Source organism: Topomyia yanbarensis, chromosome 3 (genome assembly GCF_030247195.1).
Source record: "Topomyia yanbarensis strain Yona2022 chromosome 3, ASM3024719v1, whole genome shotgun sequence".
Taxonomy (NCBI): Eukaryota; Metazoa; Arthropoda; class Insecta; order Diptera; family Culicidae; genus Topomyia; species Topomyia yanbarensis.
In genome coordinates this window covers 373,509,674-373,529,775 of record NC_080672.1, presented here as the reverse complement: position 1 = coordinate 373,529,775, position 20,102 = coordinate 373,509,674, and the positions used below count along the sequence as shown (strand labels likewise).

Genomic DNA, 20,102 nt, shown 5'->3' with positions numbered 1-20,102 from the left:
TGCAAATTCTTAGCTTGATCGGTGAAACTACCCAAGTAACCACTAAGCACTAAAGCAAGCATTATATTCACCTTATAACAGCTTTTCGATGCTCATAGGTTCTATATAAGCTTTGCAAATGTCTATAAGCTTTATACAAGCTTTGCTAATGCTTATAAGCACTACGAATTTTAAGCATTAAAACAGGTCGTATATGGGTATATGAGGCTGTAAAGCTTATAAACCTTATAGCTATAAGCCAGATACGGTTGTCACCGATGCCATTTTAATGCCTGTTATAGTTGGCATTTCCATTACTCTAAATAATAAATTCCAAATCAAAACAAATATGATATGAGACACATTGTAAGCATAGAAAACCTTATCAGCTTCCGAGGTTTGGGCATGTCGTCGTAAACAAATTAAAGGGCACAAAACCTTCGAGCCATAAAATGATATGGTACATTGCGATGATTTGTTTCAATTTAGTATACATCTGATGATAGTTTAAAAAATATGATCAAAACCTTGTACCCAATTATAAGTATAATCACAACAGAAATCTCTCAATTTAAGAACGCAAAATATCAGTAAGATTGGCCAACTCCCAAATGGATCAAACGTCAAGCGCGCTGGAGCAAAGTAACTTCCAAATCCTCTAAAGGCAGAAGTTCGAGCCTGGATCGTACGCTATACTGCAAAAAAAAAAAAAACAAACGGCGCATGCGACAGAAAGACCTTGAAAGAAAGAACGAGAAAAAAAACTTTATTCCCTGTTTTTGTTTCGTTTTTTTTCCATCCAGTGGGTTCTAGCCACCACAAATTGTTTTGACATATCTCCATAGGCGCGGTGGAAAAGTAGGAGTAGTCAGTATATCAGCCGAATATTTCGCCAAAAGTGGCCTTTAAGCAGCACTAAAGTACGATATTGAACCTATAAGCTCTGCTACCATTGATCTATAAGCGACTATAGAACCGAATTGATGCCATTTTCATGGCTTAGTGGTTACTTGGGTATATTTTTGCGCCCACTGTTTAAAGTTTACATGGGATTTTGCATGGGAAAGTTAACTTTAACAAAATAATTCCTCCAGGAGTCGCCCATTACTTCCTAAAAATAAATCGTTATGTGGCTTGTATAGGAAATTTAACAAAGAAAAAAAGTCTCGAAAACCACGAAACGATCTGATGCTTGAGAAAAAAGTTATTAAGCAGAAACCGATTGATCCTCTGACGATTGATGAAATATTCATTTTTTCTAGCACCACTGCTGTTGGTTGTCCAATTATACGCAATTTTGTTTTAATCCTCTCTTAACGTATCTAAATCGTTTATCTATACTATTTGGCCACTTCGCAATGTTTTGAGGGATAAATTGAGGATTCTTATGTACATAATAAGCGCAAGTTAAAAATTTTGTATATAACAAAACCGTCAGAAGCAGTGATGCTATGAAAAGTGAAATTTTCATCAATCTTCAGGGCATCAATCAGTTTTTGCTTAATAACTCTTTCCACAAGCATCAGATCGTTTTGCAGTCTTCTAGACTTTGTTTTCTTGATAAATTTCCTATGAAAATCAGATATCTGTTTATTTTTAGGGGATAACGGGCGACTCTCGGAAGAATTATTTTGCAAGAGACAATTTTCCCATACGAAATCCCATGTAAACCTTAAACCGTGGACGCAAAAATATAGTTTCACCGATTGAGCTAAAAATTTGCAGAGTTGTTCTGGGAGCTAAATGGGACCCAAAAAGTTACTCGGAGCCAAATTTAATTTTTTTTCATATAACCATGTCCCACTCTAATGCACACTTCTGTGATAAGTATACTATATCTCCATAGGCGCGGTGGAAAAGTAGGAGTAGTCAGTATATCAGCCGAATATTTCGCCAAAAGTGGCCTTTAAGCAGCACTAAAGTACGATATTGAACCTATAAGCTCTGCTACCATTGATCTATAAGCGACTATAGAACCGAATTGATGCCATTTTCATGGCTTAGTGGTTACTTGAGTAGTCCAATTTGGTGACAATCTCAATAAGGAATGCTGACGTCATTTAAAGTGGTTATTCGGATAACATTAACTTGCGAAGGCATATAAACTGAACATAACAAATATTTTATTAAAAGTAAATGCTTACATTTTCGATTTGAGCGAGGTAGCAAGAAAGCGTATATCAACATATGACTTATATTAAGAACTATTCTCGTTCCCCTTGATCGGTTTTCCCGTCTGCTCTACCGGAATCGTCCTTTCCGCTTTCGTTTCGGGTAAAGCCAGTTTGGGAGCTCTAATCGTTAGAACACCCTCGGAAGAAAGGGACGTAACCACATTGTCCGCATCATGTCCTTCAGGAAGTCGATACTTGCGGATGAAGTGCCGCGAAACAAATCCATGCTCGTCCTGTTTTTCTTCGTGTTTGCCTTCTACCGTGATGTAGTCATCTACCATTTTCACCGATATCTCCTCCGGGGCAAACTGTTGAACGTCCACGCTCACCTGGAATCCATCCTTGGTGCGCATTACGGCTGCATGATTGTTTTGGGCTTGGTGATTAGCAGCAGAAAATCGTGGACGTTTCACCATTCGACGCTTTGGAACTTGGTCGATTGCCAAGATGAGCTCGTCTGGGAAAAAGTCCTCCCCAAAATACTTCTCCAGTATGGTCGATGGTCTGGGTGGGACATCCCAAATATCGTCACACCATCCGCGGAACAAAATCGGAACTAGCGACATTTCGTTTACACTATCAACACGTTTCACTTTTCGAACTTTCAACGATAAAATTAGTTTTAGCTTTAAAACACTTGAATGTGCTTTCGAGTCTATACAATTCGTTTGTTAAATCGTATCGTATGCTGATTATTTTCAACTGATACTGAGCGCTGAGTTCCGCTCGAATTTATATCCACAAGAAGAGGTCGCATTCATGCGAAGCGATTTTTCTAGACTGTTCACGAGTGATCCAGTGGGTTCTGATTGAAAAGAGAACTTTCCGCACAGCAGAGCGTCACTCACGAGATCAATAAATTGCTCACAAAGTGTTCATGGGATAAACATACAAATGGTTTACACAAACATGAACGTAGTGAGACTGCGAGTAAAATCGTAGTCCGTTCACTCGGATGAATTCTGCGTAGAATGCTTACTATGAATGCGCGCTTTTTGTGGGTCCGTAATATTAGCCGCGCTTTTCCAAAGGAGACGCGACGATTATTAAATATTATTATGTCGTATTGAATAAAAGCTCTAGAATTATCAGTGCTTTGTTTAAATGGGAGTTACGTGAGTTCGAAAGCAACAGATGAACATCCATTGCACTCGAATTCATGCATTGACGAAGGTAAACCAGCGAGTTATTATTGTCAAACATCAACTTGATTCATCATGAATTTATTCGCGTCCAAGAAGAAGAGAAAGAAAGGTAAGAACAAAAATTTTTGACAGTTCTGAGTGTTTAATTATACTAGCAAAATTTCAGCACAGGCAACAGACATATAAGCTAGAACAAACTTTCTTGAAAAATCTGTGTAAACATTTAAATGAAAATACCAAATACAAATATGTTAATACGGAATGCTCTGACGATTTTTCGAGGACACATTTTATAACCCAGGTACACCGATAATAGTACACTGTCAGAGTGACAGCGTACTACGATGAAATATTGGTGGAACTGGCAGCGCAGGTATGAGCGCTTCCATAGTTACCATGTTTATTATTAAAGAAATCAGCAAAAGCATAAAATGAAAAAAGAGCTTTATTACAAATTTTATTTAGTTAACTAGTTTTTCGAAGGCATCCGAAACAGAAATGATGTTAAATTATACAGAATATTTTTCTGTACATCAAAACAGAAATTGTCGCTGGATGCAGATTTATTAAAGAAACTTGATCGAATGAGCCCCTATGCCTGAGACAACTATGAACTGAGGAATTCTTGAAACCTTGGCACTTAATCGGATCACTATTTTACCGGATGTTTCCTATCAAGACAGCCTCAAGCTTACCGGAACAACAGGCAGATTTAGATTTATTTATGTTACTACTTTCAATGAAATTCTTTTTGCAGTTATTGATTTGTTGTTTGCCGGTTTTGATGATCTTTGTGATATCGTTTGCAACTCATAAGATTAGTCTGCTGTTTATATACTGTTAGTAACAGTAGACGTTGTTTACGGAAGGCAATCCTGCGGCGAAGACGTTTTTTCGTGGTACTGCTCGTGAGGAGTTCCGGATGACGTAGTGATTGTTGCATCATGTAACTATTATGAAAGGAACACCCGGATAGAATTTTACAATAGCATTTACCCTACAAACAATCATAAAACAATAAATATTATAGTTATTACTGTTTCAACATTGTTCGATGCCAAGTTCTCACAGTAGATTTACAATAAAATTTCATGCAACAATGAATTTCACTGTACAGCAAAAAACTGATACAGTGCATTCACATTAAGTTTTACTGTTTTCGGGAAAAAAAAGTATGGAGAAAAATTGATTTTATTAATGTTAAGATACATAACCACCCCCCTTTTTCACTGTAAAAGTCTATTTTACATTGAAATTTACTGTAAAAACGTTAAAGTTTATTGTTTTTGTATTGTAGCATAACACTAAAACTTACTGTAAATTATTGTAAAATTACTATACTGTCACAGTGAAAATCATGATTTTGTTACTGTACATTTCTATTCGGGCAGGGCCGGTGTAACACTTTTAGACCGAATGGATAGTAAAATAAACATACTTTTTTTATTTCGATTATAGAGGTTTTAACTTGGGTTTTAACCTTAAGGTCATTCGCCTCTTCGGGTTAGAAAAATCTCTTATGAAAATTTCTAACCCTTTGTGCGGGGTCGGGACTCGAACCCAGGTGCGCTGCGTACAAGGCAATCGATTTACCAATACGCTACGCCCACCCCTAAAATAAACATACTATTTTGGCAGGGATCTAGTACTAATGATTTCCCACATTTTCGCAATACACACGATTGTAAATATTACAATCACAGAAGATTGATAGCGATTAGTTTATTCAAATAAAATCATTGCACATGGCGCACATTGCATGCGCTAGACAAATACGTGGCAGATTTGAAAGATTTGAGCTTAATTCCAAAGTTTCGAGTGGGTAGTGCTCCGCAAACTTCCCTATGAAGGTTCTGAGTTGCGGTAAAAGTCTGTTTCAGATTCCCACAAAACTTGCGCTGCTTGATCGAGCATAATATTTTCACAACTCATAAAAACTACGTTCACATTGTAAGCGATGCTGCACTAAATGTTTACTCAGCGATTTGCACTGTTGCGTTTGAAAGCGGAAGGTGCAACCATTTCCCCTACTTTTGGGCTCTCCAATACCTCGACATGTCGCAAGTTCCGTTAATTTTGGTCCACTTTCTGAATGGTGGATGTTCGATGCCCAAATTTATCTACTCTACTGGATGCAGTTCACCCGAGGTATGTCTGCAATCAAAGTCTCCTGTAATGCAATAAGCAAAATTTTTCTATTGGACCATAGATTACGAGGAAAACTGCCACGGCTCTTAAGGATTTACTGGCCATTGGTGGTAAATCAGTTAGTAGATTGATTACAATCAGAGTGTGTCACTCCTGTCATTCGCTATGGAGATATATAGACTTTGACAGTAGCCAACATATGATGGGCCTAGCCCCTTCTAGGCCCATGTGCAATAGCATTGGGTTATTCTGATTTTAACAAAGGCAGATGTTGGCTAGGATAAAATGACTGCCTAGCAGGGGCCTGATTGTATGGTCGCGTATGAAAAACGATGATGGTTTTGCTCGATATCATACCAGGCAATAGTTATTCTATTGTTGATAGCACCATGTTAAAAATAGTTTTAAACCTGAATTAGCTTGATAATATGGTTGGCATACGGTACACATTTATACGGATTGGTAGTGGCTAATTTTTGTTTTTTTTTTAATCGAGAAATTAAACATAGGAGAATAAGCATTTAAATGCAATGCAAAGCTACAGAAGCAGTTGCAGTAGATTTTGCCGGATAATCAGCCATCTCCCTATATGTCGGCTCCAGTTAGGTTCTGGAGCACATTCCGAGCTCCGAACGACTGCAGTCGAAACTTATACATTGGGATCTCTCAAATTTTTGTCTCTTCTTCGTCCGTCTCCAGATCTCTCAAATTTTTGTCGAACCGTTTGTGTTTGTTGCTCAAGTGGTACCCGACGTTCTGCTGATGCTTGAAGGTTTGGCTGCAGATTTTACACGAGTACATCTTTTCCTTCACTTCGGCCTTAAAAGCCTTGCATTTGTGCACAAAGGTATACTTTTTACCACGATTGCGACAATTGAAGTTTCCCGGTGGCAGCCGGAAACTTTTCGCCGACATTTGTACTCGGGCAGCACGCCGGCACGTCCTCGGTATACCGTTATATGTTTGTGTTGGGTTCGTAGGTGCACCGTCAAATTGTAGGATTGAGTGAACCCTCGGTCGCAGTATTCGCACAATTATGGAGTTTCCCGGGTATGCACCCTGGTGTGAATCTTAAGCGTTACCGATTGAGTGAATATTTTCGGACAGTGGGGACAAGCACCTGTTTGCATAACAAAAATTATCATTCATTTTTTAGGATCCAATTCTGTGTGCGTGTTACCACAATCACTTGTGTGAGTCCGCACGTGTAGAATGAGTTTTTGGATTTTCGCCAATTTTTTTCCACGAAATTCACATTTGAAAAGCTTTTCTCCTATAACAGTGATCGCTCATCGTCCGCTTCCTCGGGTACTAACTAAGATTCATTTCATTCTGTTTTTCCCTGGGACAGGATCCGTACTAGTAACGATGTCTCCGGTGCAAATGCTACTGCGGCTTCCGTGGTAAGCACCCTTCAAATGATTCCATTCGAAGCACTACAATCACTTTCCTCCTGAAGTGAAGATGAAAATTTTTAAATTATTGTCGTTCCGTGACAAATTAAAAGTCTTACCGGAAAACAAATGAATAAACGTTACTTTACCTTGTTTGACTAAGCCTGGCAATACAATCCATCCCGGATACCGGCGGTTTGCATCGCATGGAAAAAAATTACGGAAAAAAACAAACAAATGTCAAAGAAACCGATCTAAGCACAGCATGCTTTGATCGCATCGTGTTGCCATTTCATATTATTTTTCCGTATTTGTTACTTGTCAAGCCAAATTCATGCATAGGGTTCTATAAATCTAGTTTTCAGTGTGTCAAAAAATGATGACCCGTTTGTATGGGACCTTGGCGTATTTAATTTGTATTTGGAAAATACGTTGAAAATCACCCTCGCATACAGGTTCGCATGCGTGAGTCACCATTGTATGGAAACACGTCCAATGTTATAAGGATAGGCCATTTTCGATTAGATTAGTTTTTTGACAGCTAAACGCGAATCCATTCGATCCAAAATCGAGTCTCCGCAGTTCTCTTTCTAGAGTTTTTCTATTTTTTCACCGAAATTTTTTTTCAAGGAATTTGTTGCGCAATAGAGGAGGCGGGGATGGAGAAATTTGTTACAATTTGCTACATAGGGGGAGGAGGGAGTCAATTTTGAGCAATCTTTGCGTTACGTAATTTATGAATGGTCCTATGTAGAATTTCACATAAATTACCAGATTTGCTGCGGATCTCACCTAAACTTCACGTAAAAAGTACGAGAAAACCATGTCTCATTAACGTGTCTAAAATCACGTACATAACCCAATATGTAATATTTTACAAGAATTTATGCCAAACACTATGAAAACTTGTATGTTCGTGATTTATCATTTGAAAACCAACCATTTTGTTCATTTGCATACATACACTCAGGCAAAAAATACAGCGAATTTCTTAGGAATATCGTATAATTTTTAGCCACAAGTAGCACGTATGTAAATCATAAGATTATCTTATGAAACGACATTTATTTGGTCAAATCGGTTTGCTATGGTTTCATGTACCATAAGGCATCTTTGAATTATCATAAGACAATATTATACATTTCTCTTATGTATATGAGAATCATAAGATGCTCGTATGAAACTCGAACGACTGGCATATGCAATAACTTGTAAAATGTTAAGGTAATCATACAAGTCGTATGTTTTTCATATTAATCTTTTGAAAACATAGTTTTGTTACTTTTCTAGTCACCATAAGATGAATCTTATGAATTTTGCCTTAGTGTATTTTAGGGCGCGAAAAAATCCGTGGAATGAGATATACCAATAATGAATTAAATAACTCACTACCGCTACTGCCTACAAATAGACTGAACAACAGGGGTGCCAACCTTCCAGATTTATCTGAATGCTTCCAGATTTTTAAGCGTCCTCCAGACATACAGATTTATATGTTTGTCTGATCCAGATTTCAGAAAATATGTCCTGATTTATCCAGACAATTTGAAAAATAAAATGAGTTGCAGGAATGCATCGTTGATTTTTAAACTGCCTTTTGACCTATGATTTTTTAAAACAAAACTTTAGCCTAGCTTGAAACAAAACCTACCAAAGTTTTTTTTTCACTAAATGTGAATAAATTTTGTTGAGTTTTCATCAGCCGGAAGTTCTGCAATCCAATATACTGAAAGCTCAGAAGCTCAATTTTTAATCCGTATGCTTTTTGCTGAAAATGCATTCAAATTGGTCAGATTGGCGACGCACTTTCTGAATTTTCAAAAAGCTGAGATATATTGTTAACATACAAAAATGTTTCTTTAGTAAATTGCAACAAATAGAGCTCATAGATGAACTATGAAGATTTTTCAAAATAAAATATTGACCATCCAGACAGTTCCAGATTGTTTCGAAAATTAAAACAGACTTCTTGCAAAAACACTTGGCATCCCTGCTGAACAGCACTCATTCGTGAACATTCTAGTATTTTCTAGAGCTACCCTTCAAAGCTTCAATGATGATTGCCGTGCACTCACGCATGAATATAAATGAATCTAGTGCATTCCAGCATTTTTCTGAGTTACCCGTAGCGCTTCGATGATGAATGCCGTGCACTCACGCGGGTATAAAAATGAACCTACCACAGGAGATCATCATCAGTTATTGTTCGAAAGCGCTACAGAAAACGTTCAAGTGTGAGATTAAAAACGTGTTAATTTCAGTTTGCTCGGTGTAATTCAAGTTAATATATACAATGTCGCTCATTCCAATCTTGTTCCGTGATTGGTGGGATGATTGCTTGGACAGCCCACTAAGAGCATCCCGAATCCTGGATCAGCATTTTGGCAGTGGAATAACAGCTGACGACCTTCTCACTGCCCTAACAGCTTCAGGAACGGCACATCGTCCCAGAGTCGGTTACGTCCGTCCATGGCGCAATACAAACCTTGCTTCGCGTAATGACTCCGGGTCTACAGTCAACATCTCCGGTGACAAGTTCCAAATTAATTTGGACGTTCAACAGTTTTCACCGGAAGAAATCACTGTCAAGGCGACCGACAAGTGCATCACCGTTGAAGGTAAACACGAGGAGAAGCAGGGGTGGAATCACGTAAGGTGATTATCACTGAGTGATTATCACTTTTGCTAATTTGCGATCACGTAAGGTGATAATCACCCCTTTTTGTCACCAGCGTGAAAGGGCTAACTTCACATTATATTTTTGCGATTACCTAAGGTGACAATCACCTTGAAACGATAACCTTTCTTTCAAAATATGGGTGATAACTTTTTAGTTATCACTTTCTCGTAATTTGTGTTCGAAGGCTTTTTATTTTAATATATATAGAGTGGTTATTGTGGTTTTCCGCAGTGATTTTCGTGGTTTTTTGTAAAAATATTAACTATGAATGAAGCAAAGAGGTAAAATAAAGGTAAATGGGTAATTGTTTACTTTAAGTACTTTTTCTTCTGTAAGTGGAAAACACAAGGGAAACATGTTTTTCTTTCGTGAATATGCTAGTTCAGTGTTGTAGATTCATAAAAAAGAGGCGGGAAGCGAAAACTTAATAATTCATTAATTAGCTTTAAAGTAAGTTGTACCTAATAACTTTGTTCATAGTGTTATTGTGCTCCCAAAAGTAAGGTTTTTGGCGCAGCTAGTTTAATGCGGCTATGCCGCATAGCCGAGTCGAAGGATCCGAAGCGGTGCAAAGCCGCTGAGGATCCGCTGGACGAGCAGTCCTCGTAGTCGTCATCGGAAACGTAAGCGTACCTGTGATCCACTCGTTTGCCCGGTATACTCAAACATAGCGGCTATCCCTAGTTAAAGCCGGACAACATGAGAAAAAATCGATGTGTGTGTTTTATTTAGTAACAATAGGATGGTATTTATCGGCAAAAATTAAAATATTGTCACTGCCTAATGCGGCTACGCCACATCGTTTCATTTAGGTGCTGTCCGACTGAGCGGCAGCTCGCCAAAAACCTTACTTTCGGGAGCCCAATAACCCTATGTGCAAAGTTAGTAGGTAGAACTTATTTTTAATCTCATTAATGAATTATACAAAAAATTTCGCTTTCCGCCTCTTTTTTTATGAATCTACAACACTGAACTAGTACAATTACTAGTAATAATTTACAGTAATTTTACAATAATTTTCTGTAAGTTTTAGTGTCATGCTACAATACAAAAACAATAAAATTTAACGTTTTTACAGTAAATTTCAATGTAAAATAGACTTTTACAGTAAAAAAGGGAGGTGGTTATGTACCTTAACATTAAAAAATTGATTTTTCTCCATGCATTATTTTCTCGAAAACAGTAATATGTAATGTGAATTTACTGTATCAGTTTTTTGCTGAACAGTAGAATTTATTGTTACACGAAATTTTATCGTAAATCTATTGCGACAACTTTGCATCGAACAATGCTGAAACAGTAATAACTATAGTATTTATTGTTTTATGATTGTTTGTAGGGTAAACGGTATTGTAAAATTCTATCCGGGTATTCACGAAAGAAAAACATGTTATCCACTTACAGGGGGAAAAGTACCTAAAGTAAACAATTACCAAAATAAAATTTAAGAAAAGTGAAAAGTAAATCATGTTTTTTGCAGTTCTAATTCGTCACAGCAACAATTAACTATGCTGGATGATTTCATGGCGAAACACAAAGATTTCGCAAGAGGGACTCACATGAAAACGGCGAGCGGAAGGGAAAGGTGTAAGCAATTGTGGACTGAGATCACAAGGAAGCTTAACGCCGTCGGTCCGCCAGTGAAATCTTTAGAAGGATGGAAAAGGGTAAATATTATTCAGACACATCTTAACAAGCACACACTACTTTGAACGAGAATCATGATGGTTTTAAAGAAGTCGTGTTCCTATTCTTTTCCTACTTCCACTGATTTAAATGATAGGGAGAGAATTGTAATTTAGTTATCTCTATAAAAAGTAAATCAATAAGAATTGAACATTTTCAAGATATAATCCGTCTCCCGTTAGATTTTTTTGTTTTTGTATACCATTTGCCTTTGTCGTTCTTGTTTTCTTTTAGTATTAAAATCTGTAATTTTTTATTACTTCCAGGTTTGGGCCACAAGGAAATATAAAGCAAAGGCCAAATTATCTGCTAATAAAAGGTCTTTGCGAAAAACGGGCGGGGGTCCTTATTCGATCCAGGAAATAACACAGGCAGATGAGACAGTAATTGATGCTTGCGGCTTGGAAGCGACAGTGAGTGGTATACCTGATGTATCGAGTTACGGTGCATCTTTCGAAATTGAAATGGATGAAAATGATAAAGAAAATGAAAATGATGGAGAAGAACATATGGACTACGTGGAAAACATTGAGGAAACAATACCTCACATTGATGAAGGTGAACCATCAGGTAGAAACACTATACCACTCAGGAGAGAGAACAAGCAGCTTCAGCTATTGCAGACACAAGTACAAATAACAAGAGACTTTGTCCAAACGTGTACTTGCGCTATAGACGAATTGCGAAAATTCAATGAGAGCATGATTTCAGCTGTTCGTGAGAATTATAGATGTATCCGATCAGTGAAATGTGAGCTGAGTAAGCTAAATGAAACGAAACTAAGAGAAATAGACGATCGAAAAGAATACTTTGACAAAAAGCTAGAAAACGCACGAACCAAACATGAAGAGTTGCACTAGAAAACGCACGAACCAAACATGAAGAGTTGGCATTACAAAAGTTAAACTTAGAAATATTAAAAACAGCCAATGATTTAAAAAAACTTAAATTAGATAAGGATAAAGATGCAAATTAAGACTTGACAAGTTCTAAATAAAGAAGTTTTTATGGATCCAAATGTCTATTTATTAAATAAAAAACTATGACTATATTTGGTTGGATGTATAAATTGAAAAATAGAATCTTCTTCGTTTTTTGCCTTTCTCATATACAAAGGTTATGCAATCGGTCGGAAATTCAACCTTTTAATCGAGGCCAGCAGGGCCGAGTCTCTTACACCATTCGACTCAGTTCGTCGACATCGGAAAATGTTTGTATGTGTGTGTATGTTTGTATGGCTCGCGTGTCTTCGTAGCAACATGTTGCTAGGTACCATTTTCGAAGCTTACAGAATGCATTATAACTGAAAAAGCTTGCTTGTGAAGTGCAAACGACCGGTTAGCGATGCGATTTTTCCCATGATTGCTTATGATTGTTTGTATGAAAAATCAGCATAATTTGTTCTTTGACGTCATACACTTATCTTTTCTTGTTTCCACGTGTTTGGGTTATTGAACTTTGATATTTTTATCTTATTTTCATACTAGGTTTTATGGGTATCTTTCGACGATTGAATTTCACACTGCCTTGGATGAGGTCATGGATAAAACCAACTCGCTCATAGTAGCAGCATACCAAGAAACTTGTCCGCTTCGAGTTATGCGTGCTTCTCGAGGAACACCTGGGTGGAATACCGAACTTATTCGACTCAAAAAGTTTTGTAGAAGAGCTTGGAATCGCAGATGCAGGGACGGGTCGGAGGCCCTTCGATCCTCTGAGTGAAGTAGTTGTAAAAGCCTCCGCAAAAATGTCTCAAGTCTCAACGAGACTAGTAGATTAAATAAGTTACTTTCTAAGTCGAAAGACTATCATGTCAGTTCGATTAGAACTGCTAATAGTGAATAGTCTTCTGACGAAGTACTGTAGACTGCATTTTTGACACACACACACACACTTTCCAGTGTGTACGGAGACATCACCAACGACTGCCCCTGGGTTCTTTTCAGGTAGTTCTGATTCTTGGGCATTTGCTCGTAGAATTGTTACAACCGAATCTTTCAAATGGGTGATTGAAAGTTTTGCTCCGTATAAGTCTCCGGGAAAAGATGGAATCATTCCAGTTCTACTATAAAGAGGATGTGAACACTTCAAGCACATTTTGAAAAAAGTTCTTACTTGGTGTCCTGCAACAGGATACATTCCATTAGCGTGTCGGGAAATAACTGTAAAATTCATTCCCAAAGGTGGCCGCGTCACTTAGGAGAAGGCAAAGAACTTTAGACCGAACAGTTTAACCTCCTTCCTTCTTAAATCAGTGGAACGTTTAATCGATCACTAAGTTCGGGATGTTAGCACCCGCTGCATGCAACGCAACATGCATATCACTGAGGGAAGTCTACTACCACCCTGTTACACAATGTTGTCTACAACACTGAAAAAGCATTTTCACAAAAGCAATCAAGCTTAGGAGTTTTTCTCGATATTGAAGGTGCTTTTGACAACGTGTCTTCCGAATCCATTTTGGAAGCAGCACGAGGTCATAGAGTACCTTCATATATCACGAACTGAATACACGCAGTGCTTAGCAACCGACATCTGTGCTCATCGTTAAGACAAGTAGACTACCCATGATCGCATAGTTGTCCCGTTTTCTATAGGATTTCCTATCTTTATGGGACTGATATGCGATCATAGGCAGTAGAGATAAGGAAACAGAGTGTCTGCGGATGTCCTCAAGGTGGTGTGCTGCCACCACTTCTATGTAACCTTGTCGCCGATAGCTTGTAAATGAGCTTGGGTTTCCGACATATGGTTTCGCCGATGATTATCATATAATGATCACCGGTATTTGCATTAACACACTTTTTGATTTGATGCAACAAGCTTTATGTGTTGTTGAGCAATGGTGTCTTCATGTTGGACTGTCAGTTAATCCAAATAAATTATCAATGGTTCTCGTATCGAAGAATTACAACCGGAGCTCGTCCATTGCAGTTCTTTGACTCTGAAATTATTGTCGTAGATCAAGTGAAGTACGTTGAGATAATTCTTGACTTATAATTTAATTGGACAGCTCGTATCGATTTCAGGATTAAGAAAGTTTACATGGCCTTCGGCCAATGTAGACGAGCTTTCGGCAAATCTTGAGTATATTCAGTGGATATACACAACAATTGTTAGACCAATACTGGATTACGGGTGCCTTGTTTGGTGGCAGAAGGGAGAAGTCATGACAATCCAATATAAGTTAAACTATCTTCAGAGGATGGTCTTGATGGCGATGACTGGTACGTTCTCGATAACATCTACTGTTGCTCTAGAGGCACTCTTGACCATAAAACCACTACAGTCTTGATTCGCTGGTTGGGTCACATCTCTGTCCAACTAGCGAATTTGATTCGTTAGTTGGACCGACTGACAGATGTCAAAAACTCTCCAAAGGAGGCGTTAGGAGTGTAATTCCATCCATTCACATCTCTAATAATTGTCAGATTGATTGTCAAAGTAAATTTGACATAAGATTTTGGCATTCAGATGCTTTTTCGTGGGACAATGGTCCAACTAGCGGAGGTCCAACTAAAAAGCGGTCCAGTTAAAAAGTGTTCAACCAGCGAATCACGACTGTATATGTGTTTCTGAAACAAGAAGCACTTTCTTGTGCATACCGTCTTAACACAGTAAACAGTAAACCACCCAATAGATCGTGCAACTAGCCAAACAAGACTGTGGCTCCAAATGGTTACTTGGGATGATCATACAATTGCTCCCAGTGGCCTTACACTCACTTGTAGTTTTCCCTTTAGAACTTTTAATGTGAGAATTCCTCTTCGTGAGGAATGGCTGTTTGGCTGGATGGAGCGACAACTTGAAGAATACGTACTTTGTTATACTGACGATTCTTTGTTGGAGGGCCGATCCGGTGCTGGTCTATTGTCGTGAAATGAGATTAAACCAATCTCATTCGCTTGGTAGATACAGTACCGTATTCCAAGCAGAAATCTTTGCGATTCTGTGTGCACAATCGGCACTTCAACAGGGAATTAGCGGTAAAAGAATCCATTTTTGCTCTGACAGTCAGGCGGCTCTGAATGCACTAAGTTCGGCAGATTCGAGATCGAAATTAGTAATCGCATGTCGAACTCAAATCGAAGAACTTTGCATTCCAAATGCCATCTACACTACCCCTGGCTAGCCGGCCATTCCGGTATTACTGGAAATGAATTGGCGGACGAATTGGCTAGAGCGGGCGCTGCAACTGACTTTGTTGGTCCATAACCAGTTTCACCACTGTTGATAAGTTGGATAAAGCACAAGATTCGCTGCATCCGAATATGCCAACCATTGGTATAGGTTGCAAATTTGCGTTCAAACAAAGACTTTTCTGCTAGATGTGAGTCCGAAAATGTCAAATAATTTGTTACATTTTTCAAAGCACAATTGCAGTATTCTAGTCAGGGCACTGACTGGGCATTGCAAACTTAATTGTCACTTGGCTGCTATTCTGTGCTGCTGGCGAGCTGAGTATTATTCGTGTGATCTCTATGAATACGATTACGGAACTTCATATCATTTGATGTGTAGCTGCACTGCAGTAATGCAATTGCGTATCCGGATTTTTGGTTCTCCAAACATAGATGAACCTATGTACAGAGAGCTGAAACTCAAGGATATGCTATTGTTCTTAACCCAGTATGGTAAAGAACTATAGCACAGAGAACAGACATCCATGATAGAACAAAAATATTCAAAAAACGTGTGTAAACATTTGAATTAATATACGAAAAACACTAGCGCCGCCACACCAACCTATCCCTACTATCCGTCAAATCGATTCCGGAACCGGTTCGAAATCCTAGATGGATTCAGCATGGAATCCAGCTCAAAGAAAACAACCGATTCCGACTCTATCGGTTGACGCATTTGAGCTGGAATTCATGCTGGAAGTCGGAATCGGTTCCGGACTGGGTAGAGGAATAACCGCTGTCAATTCTGTCGAACTCAGCCACAAAAAACATGACAACAGTAGCGCACCTGGTTTTGATATCCAAACTACCTTCGAAACCGTTAGAGATTTTACACAAGTTGAATGCTGAAGATGGACGTCTGTTCTCTGTGGCTATAGTTTAAGCCGTACTTCAAAGACAATATCTTTTCGGGGGTGTTGTCATTCTGTTATCTCAATACCCCCTGGCCAAAGAGAATAGGAAAAGAGACGAATAGTGTGAAGCCAAAAATACCTTATTGAGCAGACCAATCGTGCAATGTAAATAAACATTACTCATGCCTGAGTTGGAGGAGATAAGTATTGTACTTCTATCAAAAAAGAAATTTGAATTTTCGTCAGAATTTAGTGCAATCGTGATTGTAAGGTGCATTCTAGAGTCTATGTATGAGTAAAAACAAGTTTTAGAATTATTTCATCTCTTTGTTTCGAAATGCACATCGTTTGATAAACAAATCCAACGATCGACAAAAGGTTTGTTTTCAAAATATAATAGGAGTCATTTAAAGTGCTGCCTTTGGAAACGGTTGCCAAATTCTAGTGTTGAAATCATCGTAAAGGGAGTGTTGCCGTTTTGACTGATTTTCACTCTGCGTCTCTTTCACTATTCTCTTTGCCCCTGGCAGGTGTTGATATATCCGCTCACTGTTTAAGTAAAAATTCTAAATCCCTCCGGGGGATAGAAGTTTTATTCCAGCTATTGTAGCTTCCGGGGGTGCAGAATGCTCTGTTTTAATTGTTCTGTGTCGTTATTTTCCTTACCCCTTCCCCAATCCTTTCCATCAGGGTAATGATGAAAAGAAGATTCATGGCAATGCACACATCTCCGATCAACATTGGGAACGTGCCATTTGAGCCAGACGCTGATTCCTGATTCCTAAAAAACATTAACTGAAAGATATGAGAGAATTATTCAGTAGGAAATGGAACCACCTTTCCAATGGAACTGAAAAATTTAAAATACAAGGTACACTTGTTGAGTTAAACAGATCAAATAGAGAAAATGTTCAATAACTCTGTAACGGTTGTGATTGTGGATTGTGTATGTGTGGAACGATTTTTTTTTCCACCAAAGGATTATTATGTTATGTTGACTGTATTAACATGCCTCGTCTATCAACCTGATCCGTTCTCCACTAATGTATTCCCGGAGAAAAGCAGGCTGCGACACAAAATGGGAGTTTAGTAAATGGGCTAAACCAATTTGAACGACACACGCACGCACACAAGATTTACTCTCTCCCCTTATTTAGTAATTAAAAGTAAAAACCTGTAGTAGTCGTTTCCCAAAATATGATTTAAAAATGCGTAAAAAGTTCCAAACAAATCCAGCGGGATATCATTTACATTGTATATATTTGAACTACATGTTGCACATTACAAACTACAAATTCAACGATGTTATAATATATACTAAGAACATTTCATTGATATATGGTATCAAGTGCCCCGAAGGACATGGGCCCTATTCGCACAGTCACGTCGCCTAGTGACTAGAAGGAAATTTCCTTCTAGTCACTAAGTAACGTGACTGTGAGAATAGGGCTCCATATTACCCTTCTCAATCGCCTTCAAGAGGGAAACTTCTTTGATTCAGTCACACAAATAATCTCTTAATCTGTCTCTTATTGTCGTGGCGGTGATCGCTTCGTTATAATTTTGTGATGTTTCTACTGTCACTTGATCTGTAGTATTAATTACAAGTTGTTGAGGTAAGGCAACACGATAGTGACAGCATATGTTGTGAAGTGCGGAAGTAACATACACAATTCGGGCCACCTTTTGTGGTAAATATCGGCACTTTCGTTCTTCAAGAGTGATTCTCCAACGCGCTGTAATAAAAATATAATACATCTATACAGTTCTGATGAACAAGTTCAGTTTTGAACCATCACTTTTCCAAACACCAATACATCGTTCAACAGTACTTCTAGCCTTTGCATGGATGTCGTTAAATTTGGCTTCCGGCGAATTATCGAGTGATATTCTATACGGAGTCATTACAAAAGGTTCAAGTTTATATCCGCTATCTCCTAAAAGAAACTTTTACAAATTTTCCATTTCGATAAAAAAACCGCGGGCAAACCTAACAACCAAAAGTTCCGTCGACCTTTTTCAAACTCCGCGTTCATCATTTCGTGCTCTACACTATGTTGCCACACGAAGCTGTCATGAGCACAACCACCATACTTAGCATTTACTGCCAATATTTCAAGTTTTTCGTTGCAAATCTGCAACATCGTTACTGTTAACTGGAAAATCCAGCCGACGACAATCGTTGTCTTCTCTTGCTCAGTGCTTGTTAATCACGTCAGAAGTAGTGCGCATTATAGTGCATCATTGGACGAATAATGCGTATTACAAGTATTAGTATTAGTACAAGACAAAATAAGATTGTCGCTGGTAAGATTTTCCAGTTTTTAGACACAACTATAATATATGAGTCGACTATCAACAGTGTATTGTTTCTGGCATTTTTTATCAAAAAAATTACACTGCGGATGACTGAGCAGTGTATATTACGTATTTACAATCATAACATTTAGGCTGTGTCGTCCCTTTCGATTAAAATATATGTACTCATTCTCGGGCGGCTGCAAAATCATGATATGTGTACCATCGATACATCCAATCACTAGAAGTAAATTTAGAAATATTAACTTTTACTTGGATGAAATTCTCTTACCCCCAGGAATATTATATTTTTCCATAAAAAACTGTTGCGTTGTAACACTGAAAGTCAATTTAATCCAACGGTGGCATAGTTTCTCTTCCATTAATTTCGAAACATTGTTCGTTATTTTGCTTACAGTACTTTGACCCATAGGAGAAACAAAATCCGTTCCAACTTGCCATTGATAAGAAGCACCTCCTAGAAGTTGAAGAGTTGTTGCAAGTTGAAGAATAGGTGGAATATGGTGGATTCATTCAGTATGTATAAAAACATACTTATTGACACGATACCGTTTCAAAAAACTGTGGAACAAGTCAATCAGGCAAAGGAAAATATGAAAAAAAACATCATACCTACATCGATTCTGGAAGATCGAGGGGATTGGAATTATCCCTTAACTTTCGACGGTAAAGTTGCATTTTATCCTGCTGCCTTCGATTTTTAAAGTCATAAAAAAATAAATCACTAAGAAAGAACATTTTGATTTTTTCGAGCGTATTATTGGTTTTTGGTCAACAGTAAACACCTATAATGAATAATGATGGCGTTCAACGACTGGTGGTCAATGATGCCAGGTGCACGAATTAATCTGTGTTTCACAGATTTTCAATATACTGCACAGATTTCCACAGTTTTCTGTTTCAATGAACAGATTTCTACAGTTTTCTGTTATAATGCACAAATTTGTCAATATTTGACAAAACTAAAAAAAAGGCCGCCACTTCTTGTTTTGAGAGAAACGTATATTTTCCTTAACACAGATTCGCACAGATTTTTGCATAGGCTGCGAAAGATTTCACAAAATATTATCAGGCATCCCAGCTGGTGATATGTGGGTGAGGTTAACTCAATCACAGAGTCGGTGACAATCAAGGTGGTCACCTTAGGTGATTCCTAAATTTTGGGTGATCACCACCTTATCACCACAGGGTGATAATCACTTATCACCTTACGTGATTCCACCCCAGGACGAACATGGCTTCATCGAACGGCACTTTGTCCGACGGTACATGTTGCCGGCAGGGCATGATCATAACGGTATCGTGTCCTCATTGTCTTCGGATGGTATTCTGACGATCGCTGCACCAAAAAAGCTCTTCCACCGCCGGTAGATGAGAAAGTAATCCCTATTACGCACAGGACAACCGATGAAAAAGTTGGCGGAGAAATCTTCGAACGACGAGAAGTCAGCTAAGAAAGTGAAGAATGGTAATTAAGCATTTAGCACTATTTCCTCTGCATTTACGTTATCTAGTCTCATAGACTTCTACCATGAACTG

The 20,102-nt window shown here is 38.2% G+C and overlaps 1 protein-coding gene and 1 pseudogene across 1 annotated transcript; one reads left to right on the top strand and one right to left on the bottom strand.

Annotated features, from left to right (window-relative positions):
* Window positions 1-2,080: 2,080 nt before the first annotated feature.
* LOC131692535 (protein lethal(2)essential for life-like) lies at window positions 2,081-2,874 on the bottom strand. The gene has a single exon (XM_058979647.1). It carries the CDS (start codon window positions 2,717-2,719, stop codon window positions 2,177-2,179), a length of 543 nt encoding a protein of 180 aa, XP_058835630.1. The 5' UTR covers window positions 2,720-2,874; the 3' UTR covers window positions 2,081-2,176.
* A 6,182-nt stretch (window positions 2,875-9,056) lies between these two features.
* On the top strand, window positions 9,057-20,102 carry LOC131692542 (protein lethal(2)essential for life-like; annotated as a pseudogene).